At 38.8% G+C, this 17,519-nt stretch overlaps 2 protein-coding genes across 3 annotated transcripts in view; one reads left to right on the top strand and one right to left on the bottom strand.

Annotated features, from left to right (window-relative positions):
* The window catches only part of apba2b (amyloid beta (A4) precursor protein-binding, family A, member 2b), a 28,650-nt gene extending 17,627 nt beyond the window's left edge, over positions 1 to 11,023 (top strand). Inside the window, exons 8-13 of the mRNA XM_070830551.1 lie at positions 2,074 to 2,259; positions 6,522 to 6,701; positions 8,509 to 8,721; positions 8,887 to 9,006; positions 9,498 to 9,638; positions 10,896 to 11,023. Of these exons, the coding sequence (XP_070686652.1) occupies positions 2,074 to 2,259; positions 6,522 to 6,701; positions 8,509 to 8,721; positions 8,887 to 9,006; positions 9,498 to 9,638; positions 10,896 to 10,967 (912 nt within the window). The 3' untranslated portion in view covers positions 10,968 to 11,023. The remainder of the gene's footprint in view (positions 1 to 2,073; positions 2,260 to 6,521; positions 6,702 to 8,508; positions 8,722 to 8,886; positions 9,007 to 9,497; positions 9,639 to 10,895) is intronic.
* Positions 11,024 to 13,252: 2,229 nt separating this feature from the next.
* sord (sorbitol dehydrogenase) lies at positions 13,253 to 17,063 on the bottom strand. 2 transcript variants are annotated; one of them, XM_070829655.1, is made up of 9 exons: positions 16,922 to 17,063; positions 16,791 to 16,824; positions 16,056 to 16,220; positions 15,698 to 15,857; positions 15,399 to 15,517; positions 14,857 to 14,922; positions 14,581 to 14,759; positions 13,919 to 14,040; positions 13,253 to 13,744 (listed from the first exon to the last, which is right to left on the bottom strand). In XM_070829655.1, exons 1-9 carry the CDS (start codon positions 16,973 to 16,975, stop codon positions 13,579 to 13,581), a joined length of 1,065 nt encoding a protein of 354 aa, XP_070685756.1. In that variant the 5' UTR covers positions 16,976 to 17,063; the 3' UTR covers positions 13,253 to 13,578. The 2 variants fall into 2 exon arrangements, with proteins under 2 accessions (XP_070685756.1, XP_070685764.1); XM_070829663.1 differs by lacking the exon at positions 16,791 to 16,824 and having other exon boundaries at positions 13,254 to 13,744; positions 16,922 to 17,056.
* Between the last annotated feature and the right edge of the window lie 456 nt (positions 17,064 to 17,519).

Here is a 17,519-nt window from a genome sequence, read left to right as displayed (position 1 = left end):
TGCAAAGCCAAAAAAAGCTGCACAAACATCTGTGCATGGAAGGTGACTTAGAGAGCATGCACTGAGCAATCACAATCTGCACTTCTTGTTTTTAGTATTATATCATATTTAAGCATTAGCATTAATATTAAAATAATGACCACATCTGTACTGAATTAGTCATTGGAGTTGAGTTTAAAGGCTGTGAAAGTTCGAATTGGGACTAAATGAATTTTTCTTCATTTATTTTACAGACATTTCTTTTTTTTTTTTTACAGTAAAAAAGTCAAAATTCAGCTTGAAGTTTGACTTTCTAAAGGTCTTTGTGAATGAAAAATCACATTTATCTGTCAGATTTTCTCTTACTCCAGTTCTTTTTAAACTCGCTGAGGCTTTGTCAAAGTTTTCTTGCCTCCCAGCTTTACAACACGCAGCTGTTGAAGAAGCAGCAGTACAAGTCTTCACAGGAGGTGGAGTCTTTAATAGAAGCAAAAGTTCTGCTGAAAGCTTTGCAGTTCTTTGGATCATGAATAGAGCTTTGTGCTCACAGTGACAGTTAAATGTATATGTGATAGATGATTCATTTGCAGTAAGTCAGTCTAAGCTGCTGTCTGGCCGTCTGAGCAGAATGTCAGACTGTGTGTTTGTGTGTGTGTGTGTGTGTGTGTGTGTGTGTGTGTGTGTGTGTGTAGGCCGCCACCTGGCAGAAACGAATGTGCTGCAATGCAGTGTCTATCTTCCTCCCTTTTCCATCTGGTTGCCACTGGTCATGGCACTCTTAAGAGAGAGATTCTGAGTAAAAAGCCTTCGTTTGGCAATTAAAAAACGCTTGATGCAGCTTGCATGGGGGTTTTTGTGACATTCATTCATATCAAGAACAACTCCAAAGATGGGCCGGAACAAGATATAACAGAATGAACAGAATACCACCAGCCACAGTTAATGATGTGACGTTAACTAAACTGAGACGAAAGTTAGCGCAATATCATAAAATATGAACAAATATACGTTTCTCTCAGCAAACCCACAGATTCAAAGTTCATATCTGTTTTAAATTGCAGTTCAGAAATAGTGCCTCATAAAATCTACATCATAATACAAGACAATTATTTGGCTGAGTGAGCAAACATGATTACACCATTCAAATCACTTTGTTTCATCAACACAAACACTCTGATACCCAAACCTCTTCTGTGTGTTTTTCTGTGCACCTGTTCATTATTTTCAGATGAACATGTGCTCAAGATCTCATTTATTGGTGCATTATTGGGCCATAATCAGATTATACACTAGTTTTGAATTCAATCAAAAGCAGGCTTGTGCGTTTTGTATCAACAATACTTTCATCTCAGTCTCTGCCCCAAATGGATGATGCGGCTTTAACAGAGAAAGTAAACAAGAAATGCTGCAGACTTTAATTGTCAAAAATTACTGATCAAAGGAAACCAACTGTCAGAAACGGGATAATTACCGGTTACAAAACATTTCTCAAAGCTATGATAGCATCAGAGAAACACAAATAGAAAGCTCACTATGGTGAAATATGTGTTCTAGTATTATATCATTTTGTCAGTTAAAACGTGTCATTTGGATTTAGTATTATGTGTATTTATTCACCCCAGAATGGACTCTCCAGGGATAATTATAGCAAATTTCTTCTTTCATTAGACATGTCAGTCATGGTCCAGTTCTAGTTTACTTCTTGTGGTTTTGTTTTGTTGTTAAAAACAATGAATCATTATGTAAGATTTACATGACGTTGTTGCCATGAAGTCAGCACTTACATTATTTATTTACAGTTGTTTCCATTAACTTAGTGAAATCAGTGAATAAAAACTGAATTATTACACGTCTCTGTGCTCATATTTTATGTTTCGGATATCAGGTCCAGTGGGATTTTACTTGATTTCAGGGCTCACAGCTATGAATCAAAAATGTCTTCCTATCGCAGTAAAATTAACATCGCTGCAGTTTTTTCTACTTTTGACCTTAAAAGGCATAAATTAAAACTGTCCTTAGCTGTAGAGTATTATTAAAACAATAGCGTTGATGTTTAAAGGTTGACATGTGTGATTTTGGTTGACGTGCTTACAGGAGACCATGATGGACAACGCACTCCGCACTATATCCTACATAGCTGATATCGGGAACATCGTGGTCCTGATGGCAAGACGCCGGATGCCACGCACAGCCTCACAGGACTGCATTGAAACTACGCCCGGGGCACCGGAGGCAAAGAAGCAATACAAGATGATATGCCATGTCTTTGAGTCTGAAGATGTAAGTGCTTTGTGTGTTTTTCGAGTTCACACGGCTGCTGTGTCTGTTAATGCATTTATAAGAGAAAATGTTTATTCTAAATGGCTGAGAGCAGCTGAGAGGTTACACAGATGACAGTTACCAAAGGAAGTCACGTTATTAGTTTGTCACTGAAGAAGAAGACTCGTTTGGTAGATGAAGTCTCCAACATCTTAAGATAGAAAAGAGGTGACACTCGTTATTGCTTTGTAAGTGTTATTTAATTGTTAGATATTATTTCAGCTTCCTTGTTATCACCAATGTTAATGTGTTTCCTCTATTTGGCTCCAAGACATTATTTAATTTATTTATACTCAATTTAGTTTTTGTCATGCTTGTGCCACATTATTGTTGTTGTTACCAATGTATAGAATATCTGGAAAAAAAAAAAAAAGACCAGAGAGCTGCTGCTAGTCTTGTTGAAGCAGATTCAGCAAGACTTGGCAACATGAACAATGTTGCCCAGAGGAGCCAGCATTCAGTATAAAGGCTGGACTCCAATCTGTCCCCTCTTCATCTAATTTTGCTGCCAGGTTTTAAAGGCCGCCCAGAGTTATAATGGAACCATTCAGCCGCTCATCCATCAACTTATAAACTGTTTCTGTTACTGTGACTCTCTTAGCTGTATGCAGTGTTTGCCTACTTTTGGCTTTTGCATAAATTCTGCAGAGTTAATTCACAGTTTATCGATTTTGAGAGTTTGGACCATTAATGTGTGCAGGAGATTTATATGCAACTATAGAGTGTCAGGGTAAATTAAGGTTCAATTAAATAGGATGACAGGCAAAGTATGGCTCGCAAAATGATACGTACTCTTTACTCTCTTGATCTGTGTTATCTCACACAGCCAAGACAAGTCATCAGGTTTTAGTTTTTTTAAAAATCAAAGTTTTACTTATTTCACTTTTTCCAAACATTTTCCTTCTTTGGTAGCAAATGTCAATTGTGTCAGGAGGTGCTTGAATGTGGTAGTTGACAATTTCTTTTGTACTCAACCCCAGCAGCCCTAAATCATGAGCTCAAGTAGTCCTTCATCAACAGCACTTGTCAAAAAGTTTTTATTTGAACTGATTTTGAAGTGGATGTTTTTTTCAACACTGTTAATTATACAAAAGAGGATAAGAGGATTCAAGACATACTGATAGGTAGCTCTCTTTTTTGTTTGGGCAGGTTTCTTTTCCTGCAGTATGGCTACCACTTTTGACTGAGGCTGCACAGTTAACCATTAATTATTTTCAGTGATCTATTTCTGCTGGCTCTATAACTAGTTTTGCACATTCTCAGTCACAGCTCATGGGGTGTTCAGGTGTGTCCTGTGCAGTCAGCCTGTTGCAGCTGGTAGTTTATAGGTTATTATGATAGTAGCTAGAGTAGCTAAGATCAACCCTACATGATTTTAATCCTATTTCTATGTTTATTTTCCCTCTAAATACATATGTGAATGAATAGTTTTTACAGAATGACATTTTCTATGTTTGTTTTTACCAACTTGGGGCACAAGCACTCCTGGTTGGGAATAACTGCTTTAAAGTGCCTTCATCATTTATGGATGACATTTCATGAGCTGGAATTGTACCTCACTCCATCTCTGTCGAGAAGACAGACAATTAGCTTTTTGTAAATTTTCTTCTTCTTCCCATTGATGTCTTTCACCTTTGTTCCCCATTGAAACTAGAGCAGGAAAGTGTAGCTGTACTTTTTCATCCTCCCTCTCACAATGGGAACCAAAATAGCTTTTCACACTGAAAATCAATTTATATTACACCTTAACATATTCTTGGCACACTTAATGCTGCTATTGTTTGATGCAACCAAGTGCCTTTTCCCCTGTAGTGTATCGTTATTTCTATATAACTCAGTGAAGATTAGCTTCCGTGGATTTAACACTAAGATCGCAAACTCATGTTAAACCCACATGCTTTTAAATCCAGAAATGGCCTGAGGTTGATCTATTTAAATGTGGATCAACCTCAGATGTCTCTGTAATGAATTTGAATTAGATCACCTGAAAACTGTTGTATCACAGACTGACCCAGATATAGAGTATACAAAACTGAGGTTTCTCAACTCATACAGAATGGAGGTGTGACTGTATATGTGAAGTCGTGTTCATCTGTTACCATTGTAAACCCTGTCACTGTGCCACATTCTCTTGAATTTATTGCTCTGAAAGTGAACTTATCTAGTAATAATTCAATTAATGTGGTGGGTGGATGCAGACCACCCTGGGCTGTCTCTTGTATGATAAATAAATTAGCAGACTTACTTGCTGAGTACAGTAACTCAAAGAGGCTGGTTCGAGGTGATGTTGACCTAAATTGGTTCACAAATGATTCAAATAGTCTAAAGAAGATGTGTGGCAATCTGAGTTTGTCACCGTTGATTAACGAGCCGACCAGACCTAATTTAGAGGATCCTTCAACATCAACATTAACTGTCCTATGGCCTGTGTTAAAAATGCTTGATCGAGCTCTAGGTTTGTTATCAAAAGAAATTTAAAAAAATTTTAATGAACAGGCTGTTCTTAATGAGCTTGCTCACAGTAACATACATCACATCTCTGAAATACCTGATGTAAACTGTATAATATTTTACAAATTCATTACTCATTATCACTGATAAACATGCACATTTTAGATCAAGATCAATCCCCTGGTTCTCCACAGAATTATCAGTGATGTTAGAAACAAAGAACAAAACCTGGGTTCTAGCAAGGCGTACTGGTGAAACGGCACATTGGCTGACATTTGGACAACTAAGAAATAAATCTCCAGCTCTTTCACATGAAAATTATGGAGAGCAGTAAGTGTAAATAAAAAAATCCTCTACTTTATATCTATTTCTTCTCATGTTAGATTTAATGACTGCTTAATAAACAGGACAGCAGAGACCTACCATGCTTTCAACACACATTTTACTGCTGCAGAGAATCAATTTGATATGGTGTACTCAACATCTGGTCTTAACAGTTAGCCTTTGGCTCATGTGCCCTCCTTAAACCGCACCTCTCAGTTCACCGTACATGCCCTCACTTCAAGCTATCAATGGCCGGAAAGCAAGTGGGCAGGATGAACTGGACATTTATTTTCTAATCTCTATGCCTCATTCATTGTCGATGTATCTTTTTAATTTCTCCATCTCATCTAGAGTTATTCCTCAAGTCAGGAAATTAGCACATGTAGTGCCATTGCACAAGTGTGGTGATAAAAATGACCTTAATAACTGTTTGTGAATTTCCAAACTGTCCTGTCTCACTAAAGCTTTGCCACCATAAGTCCTGTAAATGGTTTCAGTACTATCTGTCTCATAGACAGCAGTGTGTAACATTGGGAAATGATCTTTATATATTATTACCATTGTCAGAGGGAGTTCCACAAGGTTCAATACTGGGCCCTGTCTTGTTCATAATTTTTTATTGAAAATATTTATATTAACAATTGCAGTTGTATAAACAAATGCCCATGTTTATGCAGATGGTACAATTTTGCGTTACTTTGCGGACACTGCACACTCAGCTACTGAAATCCCACAAAAATCCTTTAATAAACTGTAAGCTGCACTTTTAGTTGACAGTAGTTTAAATGTTACCACCCTAAATGGGCAAAGTATTGAAAGGGTCTCACAGTATATATGTCTTGGTATCTGACAGGATCAAAAAGTTACATTCAGATTGCACATTGAAACAACAACAAAAAATGGATATTTGCACAGAAACAGAGCTAATTTCTGTGTGCTCAAAGGGAAAAGATTAATTGATGCCATCTTCTTGTCTATTGTGGATTATGGTGACAGTATCTTTAGACAAACCTCTGCCTCCACCCTTGAACCACTAGATTCAGTTTATTATTCTGCTCTTTATTACTGGTGACACTTATTCTACTATTGCATGTTGTATGAAAAGGCTGATGATACCTGAAGTCCTGTACGTAAACACTAAATTTGGGAAAACTGCATTTAGTTCTTATGCTGCACACACTCAGAACATTTTACAGTGCACATTAAAACTTAACACAATTGTATTTATAGGCCAGTTTAAAACCATAATTACAAACTACTTTGTTCTTGAATGTAACTATTTTTAACCGTGTTCTGCCGTTTGTTTGTTTCCTCATTAATTATTTTTGTGTGAATTCATTCTGTTTTAATTATACTCTTGACATCATTAGAAATGACGGCATGCCCTTGTGATTAAAGGTCGAATTAATTAATGTGTATGCCGGGATTCCTGCTGTTTCTGACTGCAGGCCCAGCTTATTGCCCAGTCCATTGGCCAGGCATTCAGCGTAGCTTACCAGGAGTTCCTGAGAGCCAATGGCATCAACCCTGAGGACCTGAGCCAGAAGGAGTACAGTGACATCATCAACACCCAGGAGATGTACAATGACGACCTCATTCACTTCTCCAACTCTGAAAATTGCAAAGAGGTTTGTCTATATTAAGTGTGCAATACACGCATACATTTCTTGCAACTTTTCTGCAGATGTTTTGCGGTTGTTGTTGGTGCAGGAAATAACAAAACACAGTCACTATGAGACCTAAGACTTAACATGTGTGGCACGAATCGCATTCATGCTGCAGGGCCATTAGAGAAATACACAAGTATACAGTAGCTGTTAACTAATTAGACAGATTAAGAGGCAGATGGTACAGTAAAATCTACTCAGAGCATGTCAGCTCTTGCTTTTTTTCGCTGTAGCATTTCCTCTTTAGCTAACACGGTGCCCTGAAAGCATTACTGGAGGCTTCTGGAGAATTAGAAGCCATGAAACAGTTTCTGCTATGTGAGCAGAGAGGCTGCATGGGTACCACACAGCTGCTATTTCAGAGGCACATAAGTAATTTTTAGTGATGGGGAAATTGGGCTTTCTTGAAGTACTAAAGCTTCCTAACCAACTGTGCTGAGAATAAGTCCATTTCTCAAGGCTTCATGCGTACATTAGTCACATCTGTTGGTGAAAAAGAAAGGACGAAAGAACTGGAGCAGGAAAATGGCTGACATATGCACATTCTTTGGATCTGTAATGGCAAGTCACTGGCAATCTTTTAGTTTTTAAGTCTACGATAAATAACATATTCAACCTCAACTGTGATTTAGAAACGTCACAGTGGTGATGTGGTTAACGCTGTCACATTATTCACTGAGATAACAGCTGGTGGCGGTTTGAGATGCAGATTCAAAACTGTTAATTAAGACACTGTGATGCTGTTACCGTCTTATATATTGTATGATATTAATATTATTCATACAGCACTTTTCTAAACAGTAGTCAAAATGCTTTACAACATATTTCCTAATGCGGGTGTTCAAGTACTATATACTAATCTACACATCTACCTACTGTACACTTACTATATACAATATGTTGTGTTGTTGATGCTCTCCTTGAAGCTGCAGCAAAAGACACAACCTCACAAATAGTTGTCATACATTTCAGGTAAAATTAAACGATATTAACTTGGTCAATAAAAAAAACATCATTGAGCGGATGGTATGGAGGGGCAACGTGGATGATGATGGATATGTCATTTTATATTGTGATATAGGACATTCTGTGGCACATTAATTCATAGATAAAATATACAGATCTTATGTCTGTTTTTAAGAGACCGAGTTTTCTCTTCACATTGATGCAAATTTCTGTAAATCCCATATCACAGTAGTAAAGCAGTGCTGCTCATTGATTTGCAAGAGTGTCTGCAATAGTCTAATACAACCAGAGATATTAAGGAGATTAGATACCTCGATATAAACAGTATGGTAAAATCTCTGGCGGTTTACAGTGGTATCATGGATCTACAGATACATATATCATGATATTTCCTATCCCTACCCAATGAGCTGCTGTGTACCACTGATTCCTGCTCTAGTTTATAGAAAGGGACTACAAAAAGTGAATTTTCTGACAGGTATTAAAAAGGAATCATATTACCTTAAGGGACCACAAATTCTCTATGTATTCTTCAGCAATTTATTGCTGTCAACTACATCAAATTGTTGTGGGAAAAAAGAGTGAAGCACAGTGATGCAAGCAGACTAACATTTTTTAGACTACTGAATCTTTAGCAGAGTGCAAAAACTAAAAAAGTGGTATTGAAATGTTAGTGCCTTTGCACTACATAAACAATCAGTGTTCTCCAGTCATATTGTTTCAGTTATGGCAGGTCAGTTTCTGTACATGATGAAACATCTCCTCCTCTCTCTCCGCCTCCCACCTGCCGTCCTCTCCACAGCTGCAGCTGGAGAAGAGTAAAGGGGAGATCCTGGGTGTGGTGATTGTGGAGTCTGGCTGGGGCTCCATTCTGCCCACAGTTATCTTAGCCAACATGATGAACGGCGGGCCAGCGGCTCGCTCTGGCAAGCTCAGCATCGGAGACCAGATCATGTCCATCAATAACACAAGCCTCGTGGGGCTGCCACTCGCCACCTGTCAGGGAATCATTAAGGTACAGAGACACTGGCGTACGCAACAGTGTGGCTGAAAAAAGGCAGTCCAAGCTATGAAATAATTACTGCAATAATTAAACATTGGTCTGAAACAATAAACCCCATCATTTCTGAATAATTTCATAGCAACTGAACACGCTTTTGTGGTTTTCTGTGTTTTAAAGGGCTTGAAGAACCAGGTTCAGGTGAAGATGAACATTGTCAGCTGCCCTCCTGTTACCACTGTTCTCATCAAGAGACCAGATTTAAAGTATCAGCTGGGCTTTAGTGTCCAGAACGGCATTGTAAGTGCAATCTGACCTTGTTTCTGTCAACCGGCAGCATGTAGGTTGCTTAGGTTGATATTAGTAATATCAAATATTATTGAAATGTGCTGCTTTGTTGTGTTTTTTTTTGTCCCCCATGGATAAATTGATGACTCTAATTTTTAGTTTGGTATATTTTGTATCGATACCTTACAGCTTGTGCATTTTTCATATTCCTGTCTCATTTTAGATGAATCCGCTCATTATATTATCTGCTATGCATTGGAAACAGTGTGTCACTTGCAACGTTGTGATAAATTGAATATTTATAAACATGATACAGTCCCTGCTAAAAAAAAAAAAAAAAAATCACATTATCTCTAGCAATCAGTTATCAGTTATCATTGTCTTATAAATGTTAACCATCTCCCGTAGCCTTACAGCCTCAATTTCAAATGCATATCACTCTATTCTTTCATATAACAGGAGGACTTTTCCTTTTGTGTGTGTTCCTGTGTTTTGCCCGCCAGATATGCAGCCTGATGCGAGGAGGCATTGCCGAGCGAGGTGGCGTCCGTGTTGGTCACAGGATCATAGAGATCAATGGGCAGAGTGTAGTGGCCACAGCACACGAGAAGATTGTCCAGGCCCTCTCGAACTCTGTTGGCGAGGTTAAACTGATGCACACAAAAACACACAAAACCCGCACACACGAGGCCAAGGGTGTCCAAATGTACACATTTACAAAAATGTAGCACCTTTCGCTTAGTCAGTAAATTACACTGTATAGAAAAGGAGTGAATACGCGTTCCATATTTCATTATGGCGCACTCCGCATTTTACCTAACCTGTTGTTGTGATGTCTTATATTTGTTATGTGGGTTATTGCAGATTGTGCCTCCTGCATTATGGACTGGGGGCATTGAGGTGGAAAGACGTAGGCATTTACCAGTCAGGAGAAGTATAATAAAAGATACAATTTAGTAGGATTATGGGAAATGTAGGACGCAGTTTGGACACTAAAAGTCAGGACATCACAGCCTGTGCTGCTTTGAGCTTGAACATTTTTTATTCTGTCTCTGGCTAGTCCTACAAGTGCAATGCAAGATCAGTGGATTTGTCAAATTATTTTCTGTGAGGAGCACGAGAGTCCGAGGCTGTGTTCAAAATGATGTACTCACTTACTATTCACTATACAAGGAACTCTGTGAAGGGGACTATAAAGTGGATTAGATGTAATCTAAATTTACCTCTTTTAACTGTCTGTGCACTGCATGATGGTATATATATCTTGTCTAATGATCATCGATTTTGCACTACTTTTTGTGTTTCATTGTAGAATAATAATTTAAGTCTGCTGAATAAAAACCAGGAGATCAACAGATATTTTAAGAGGATTATTATTTTTTTAGAGGAATTGTTGCAGATACTTGCTTTTGGTTTTACTTTAAAACTATCTTCTGGAGCAGATAGAGGAGTCAGGAAGTAACAGCTAATGAATGCCAGGTGTGCTTTCCAGCATCAGTTAGGTAGATGGCGTCACAGGGCTGAACGTCGACACGTAAACATCCAGACATCGTTTCAATAACTTCAGTTTCTCAGAAGTTTTGGATGTTGGACTAATTTTTCTAAACCGTGAAGGTTAAAGGTTTTTGGGAATGAGAAGAGAAAAGGGACCCCCAGAGTACCTGAGTTGGATTTGAAAATCACTTTTTGGTCTTTGAGGGTTGGCAAAAATATACTGACGGACATGATATATAAGATATATGAGCTTACGTACACACACACACACACACACACACACACACACACACACACACACACACATTAACCCCTACAGTAAAGAAAATACTGATAAATGCAAAGTTAATGTTTTGCCTTTTTTTAACTGAGATTGTGTTGCTTTTTTTTTTCTCTCTCTCTGCTAGATTCACATGAAGACGATGCCGGCAGCCATGTTCAGACTCCTAACAGGACAGGAGACACCTATGTACATATAAACAATGGCCAGGGGCCGCTCCACAGGACAGGCTGTCAGCTGCGATTGGTTATCTTATGGGGCAAACCAAGTTGACCAGTGACTGAGGGGAGGATTGCTTTTCCCTGTCACTTCATTTCTCTTTTTTTTTTTTTTTCTTTTGAGCTGATGACTTCAGTTCTTCATCATCTCTCCCATGTCTGTGCAGCGGCCATTTTATTGACATGAGATGTTTTTTCCATCTGACCAGCTGAAGAGGCAGTTTTTGTGTGTGTGTGTGTGTGTGTGTGTGTGTGTGTGTGTGTGCGTGTGTGTGCGTGTGCTGTTTGTTATTTATTTGTCCTGTCTGTGCTTCTCTGTGTCACTTCAGTAAGACTGTGTGGACGGACTTATCGAGTGAATGCGTCACAATTTATTTTTTTATATTCATGTAATTCAATATGATACTTCTACTATACTTCTTGTATAGTTTCATTTTATTCTTTGTTTATTTATTTCTCGTGTAAATACATATTTTGCTAATATTGCAATTGAAGGCAGTTGGGAGGGAGGGGCCACAGCTGCATTGTAAATATTTATTGAATCTTGCTGAATTGAAAGCAGTTCGTGATGATGGCAAAGACACAATTAATTGCCGGATATCAAAGTAGTTGCCAGTGAAAAGGGGAATGAGTTAAGTGTTTGAAATGTTGGGTTTAAATATGCTTAGTTGATATAATGTACATGTGGATCGAACCAATGCTTGCAGCAGGGGTTTAAGGGAGAAACGCCATATCCTTTTGATTTTCTTCATTTTATGGCAATACACAAGTTCAACCTCTGAATGGCAAGCCTTTTCTAAATCTCATGTACAAACACTCACACATTTAAATAACAAGCAACTGAGTAATACTATTAACATGCGTTAATTATGCTTTTGATATCAAAGTCACACGTATGAAAAAGTTTCTTTTGTGTGCTACTCTACTGTATGTTCATCTTTAGTGTTCCTGACTGAAACTCATGCATACTATGAGTGGATTGTGAATGTAACTGTGTTGTGTGAGCTGTCCCATTGCCATAAGAAGTATTAGAATGTCTGTACATAAAGAGAAACTTGTCTAGTATTGTGCTCATGTTGAAAAAAAATCCAAACAAAACACACAGGTTTATTCACTGCAAACATCTTCCCGCCTGTATGTTGGCTTTCAGTCTTGAGAGGGAAAGAGAGAACTGTGAATCACACACTGTGACAGAAACAAGCCTTACCGCCGAGTAATGGTTTTACATCGCATTGTAGTAAATTTTAACCATATGAGCATTATCTGTGTGCATGCCTCGTATAGTAGTATCATGTCATTGTGGCAAGATAATAAAATCTGAGCTAAACCTGGCTGGTTTTGTTGGACTGGGTCAAACTGAAAACTGATTGTATAAAAGGTTGAATTTGCCGTATGAAAGTGTAACACTGACGGGAGGCTGTCTCGTCTTGTCCAAACTATCACAAGACAAAGTCAGTTACAAAATTTTACTTTTCTCTTATAATTTTTCCTCAGTAAGTCTTTCATTTACAGTAAAATTCAGATTCAGTCTCATTATTTCATTATAGGAGTCACTAGATGTTTGTAAATGTCACACTACGTGCCAATCCCAAGCAGGTTTTCAATACAGGCAAATAGAGGAGTGACCCACAGATGCAGAAATTAAATAAATTACAGGTTAACCTCCACTCCAAAGTGCCACAGGCAAACTAAAGTAGTTTAAATAATGCATTATTTCCTGTTACTACAAACTATCAAGTACATTGATTTCTTGTATACTAGCTGCAAAAACAGCACGACAATTATTACATTGCACATACTGTGTACTATCAGCACACAATGGAAGTGGGACAAACATTTCCAAACTACATAATAATTCTCAGCAGGTTTGGAACATGGTCCGTCCTAGTATTGTTCCAGTGTTCACAGCTGCAATGTAAATCAATAAATGAATTAATGTCACATGGTAAAAAAAGATCGAGAAAGAAGTCATTAAAGCTATGGAAGTGCATTTTGCTTTGTTCCTGTAATGTTAAATTGCCAGTTACATTCCTAGGACACATTGTACATTGATTTACTGTATACTAACTGCACAAAAAGTGTACTGTTGATGTTGATATATTGTACATATTGTTGTAATGATCGTTATTTACTATTAGTATGTAGGACTAACACACTGTCATAGTTTCCTGTTTAACACACTAGTTCCCCCTAATGCCTGCACTTAGGTAGTGCAGGTTCTGTGAAGATGAAATGGAAAAAATAAAAACATTTTGTTATTTTAGTTATTATTTAACAATTTTCTTTTATTACAGTAGCCACATGTAAAGGTACTATACATTTAAAATGTAGCAAATTATATACAACCACAAAACAATTACAATGTTGGTAATAAAACAAAGTTAAGCATCGTAAAAGAATATCTCGTACCATTTGATGCCAATGACACCTCTGACCTGCAGGCAGTAGAGCGGTCGCTTGTCTATCACAGTGCTGTTGTCTCTCTGAACTAGCTGTTATCTTTCCTCAGGTCAACGTCCAGTTTGCGGATGTCTGCCGGTCGTGCCGAGCCGCTCTCAGTCGGCCAGGTTTGTTTCCCTGTGGCGGGTCAGATCATGGCTTCTGGTCATTCTGGTCACACTTTAACATGACCTTTATTCCAAGACCCTGACGCGTGGTCTCAAATGCCTGGACTGCCTGCTCCAGAGGAAACCGGTGGGTCACGAGGGGCTTCACGTTCACTTTACCTGACGCCAACATGGCGATGGCCATCGGCCAGCTGCAACACAAGACAAACATTTCACTCAAGAGCTCAGTCTCTGTGATACCTTATATATATAATGGTACTGTACATGGTATTATAATCACATTATTGAGATAACTGGAAAAGCCTCCAACTTTGCTTTAAACCCCTGCTTATAGAACAAGAAGCAACTAATGGATATTATCTCACGTATTGCAGTAGCGGAAAACCCCTCTGATGTCCACTTCTCTTACGGCAGCGTTGATCAGAGGAATAGTTGCCATCTCGGAGCCAAGACCCACGAGCACCACCACACCTCCTGAACGTGTCGCCTGTCGGGAAAGAAATCATGACTCGGAATATGTTTCGAGTCTGCAGATGACGAAACTCACAGTGAACCAAGGACAGGGTAAATAACAAGTATTCAGGCTCGTAAGTAAAAACAGCAACACCACACTAAAAATACTCCATTACAAGTAAAAGTCTCAAATTCAAAATGTACAGAAGTAATACTGGCAAAATGTATATGAAGTATCAGAACTAAGAGTACTCAATAAGGCTACTGTGAGTATATTTTTAAATATTACAATATTCTTGCAGATGTATTACCATTTAAGTAGCTGTTTGCTGTTGTAGTTGGTGGAGGTGGAGCTAATTTTAACTATTTTAGACACTTGGGTAGTTTAATCAACAACAACGCAATGAATTTTAAAATCTTGTTGTGGAAAGTAACAAGTAGCTACAGATACGTGTAATGGAGTTTCCCAAAAATTGTAAGTACAGTATTCTGAGTAAATGTACTATTTTCTATAGTTTGCACAGAGCAACTTCATAATTCTGAATACAGCTTTAAATGTTCCTTAGTAACATACATAGATGGCCGTTTGGATGCTGCTCTCAGCACCAGTGCATTCAATAGTAATGTGAGGCTGTGCGCCCAGCATGTCCTCCGCAGACTTGGCCAGCTGCTGGGGTGCATCTTCTCTCTTCACTGTGAGCTGGAAATCTGCTCCTAACTCTTTGGCCATCGTCAGACGCTCTGAGAACAGATCTGAACGCAGCAAATGTGGATTAGAGGCGAAGGACTGAACAGAAGATGCTACCAGAATTTGTGTGTCGTGTCATTAGTCTTACAAACTGTGCGTTACCGGTGATGACGACCTGAGAGGCCCCCATTGCCTTCGCCACGAGCAAACACACCAACCCAATAGGTCCTGTGGAGATGGAGGAAATAAACAACATGGCTACTGTAGAGAATGTATTAAATGTCTTTGAGACACTTAAAGGTGATTATGAACACATTTTAAAGCTTGAAAAAGTCAATGTCAGCATTCATGTCAAACCTGTAGTGTGTAACTTTAAACAATCAACTAGCTCATGTTATATTGCTTAACATAGGTGTCTTAAATGTTCATTAACTTGTTTTCACAACACAAGGGATTTGTTAAATATTAAGTCTCTTACAAGGCATGTTAAGGATCAGTAGTTTTTCACTAAGGTTTTGTTGAGTCAGCATGATTCTCTCTTTTGTGACTACGCCCACTGAAGGTTGAATCAAATTCTTTATTTGCAGGGGCATGTTACTCAAATCCGGGTCAATCATGTCTTTCATATTAATTTGCAGTATCATGCAGGTGGAATATCCCCATAAACATCTTGTGTGAGTTTAATAGCTTTGGCTCGCGTTTACCTGCACCACAGATGAGCACGGTGCTGCCGAGGGTTACGCCGGCTCTGCGACAGGCGTGTATCCCCACAGACAGAGGTTCAATTAGAGCTCCCTCCTCAAATGTCACATTATCAGGCAACCTGGAAAGTTAAAAAAAATAAAGAAGACAGAATGAGAGAAAAGAGGGAGAAAGACAGAAAAGGATATATGCAACAGTTAGGCAAGAGAGACAGTTGACAGTCTGAGACCAGGCAGGTGTTTGGTAATCTCTGATGCAAAGCCTCTGATGCAAAGCCAAGCAATCCTCAACAAATTAGTACTTGTAACAGAAGTTGGCACTGTGCTTGTAGTATCGGCACAGATTTCCATCGTCAGGAGGTGTGGCGCAGAAGAAGATGGTGGGAGACAAGTTATATCGTCCATTTTTGAAGAATTCGTCCATCTCGCGGGGCACACCGGGCTCAATGGCCACTCTGTCACCTACAAGGTACAAAGTGCAGTTTACAGCACTGGATGAGTTTGAGATAAGTAATGTAACATAATATATAAGTAATACACATTTAAATAAAATGTAACACAAATATTGATGTTTTGCAGTGTTCAGGCAAGTTCTGCCTTTGGTATTTCACTACTAGACACACACACACACACACACACACACACACACACACAACTCACCCACTTTAAGGTGCTTGACTCCTGATCCGACCTTCACCACCCGCCCCGACGCCTCGTGCCCCAACACCATTGGTTTCGTGACCACAAAGTCCCCGATCCGGCCGTGCTGCCAGTAGTGAACATCTGATCCACAGATTCCAACAGAGTGCATCTGGAGCAAAACCTCTGGGAACAAAAACACGACAATAAAAACAGGAACACAGTGAGGAGGCCCAGAACTCAAATGTATCTTTTCACCACGTCACAAAAAGACACCACACCCTTGCTTAATTCCAAGACCTATGAAACATTTCAATGTGATCTGCAATTCAAATATTAATGCATGAAGTGCAACAAAACAGCAAAATTCAGACAATGATCAAGGGTAATTATCTACTGAATGAAAAGCGAATCTGTTAAAGATATATATATTTTTTTTTAAAGATGTCCATTGAAAGTTGACTGGCAAGTAAGATTTTTCATAATTAATTTTGATTTAAAAAATGCCCAAAAGTACAAAAGCGATGGCTAGGTTCTTAAAATTGATTGATAAAGGAAAATTGATGGAGGTGAAACAAAATAGGCGGGCAGATGTAATGCATTTTGACATGCAGTAGCTTTTAAACAGTTTGTCCAAAGTTAACCAAACAGATACAACAAACTTTACTGATGTCTTTAAATGAGGAGCACAACAACTAATTCACATTTTGCACATACTTTAACAACCTTATTGAAGTTGTTTATTAACTATCATACCATTAGGTCCTGGCTCCGGGACGGGGCGATTTTCCTGTGAAGAAATGAGCAAAACGCAAACAGTTATAATCACACAGTTTATAACACAGCCGTCCCGTAAACATGGCACGAGGTTGCGGTCGGTCTCGTACCAGCCTGAGGTCTCCCGGGCAGTGCAGCACCACGGACAGGTTCTCCTGCGCCATGACAGATGTGTGAACAGTGAGCTGACAACAGGGTGAACACGAACCAGACAAACAGAGTCTGAGTTCAAAGACAGACCTGCCTTCTGTTTCTGTCGGTGTCAAAGTACAGAAAGATAGTTGTCCTTTTTCCGGATAGCGGGGCCGGTACCAAAACAAAGCACCTGATTGGCCAGAGCCCCGCGGAACAGTCCACTGTGTGGGGGTGACCGCGACCACGCAAAGACATTTAACTCCACTCAAATTACATGTTACTCCTCCTATAGGTCTGTATTACGTTGGTAAAGGTTTATAACACGCTGTTTTTTTTTTATTATAAGTGGCTATGGAGCCTGTATGACTGTTGTGCCGTCATGTAATTGTCACGGAAACCTTTTAACTTAAGCACAACGATCAGGTTGACCAATAGAAAACAGCCTCCATTATGTTGAGACTGCTTAAATTTGTCTCACAGTATTTTTGTATGAAATATGCAGTATTATGATTAGTAATGTGATTAGAATAAGATATTTGTTAAGCTATGGCAACATATTATACGGCAATATAT

Source organism: Pempheris klunzingeri, chromosome 1 (assembly GCF_042242105.1).
Source record: "Pempheris klunzingeri isolate RE-2024b chromosome 1, fPemKlu1.hap1, whole genome shotgun sequence".
In the NCBI taxonomy this organism is placed as follows: domain Eukaryota; kingdom Metazoa; phylum Chordata; class Actinopteri; order Acropomatiformes; family Pempheridae; genus Pempheris; species Pempheris klunzingeri.
The sequence above is the reverse complement of the archived record's forward strand: the minus strand, read 5'-3'. Positions and strand labels throughout refer to the sequence as shown.

Coding starts and splice junctions, on each gene's coding strand:
- sord (XM_070829655.1), bottom strand. CDS start 16,975: ATGGCGCAGGAGAACCTGTCCGTGGTGCTGCACTGCCCGGGAGACCTC. Junction 16,221..16,790: donor CCCGGAGCCAGGACCTAATG/GTATGATAGTTA, acceptor TTTTGTTCCCAG/AGGTTTTGCTCCAGATGCAC. Junction 15,858..16,055: donor AGTCAAGCACCTTAAAGTGG/GTGAGTTGTGTG, acceptor TGTACCTTGTAG/GTGACAGAGTGGCCATTGAG.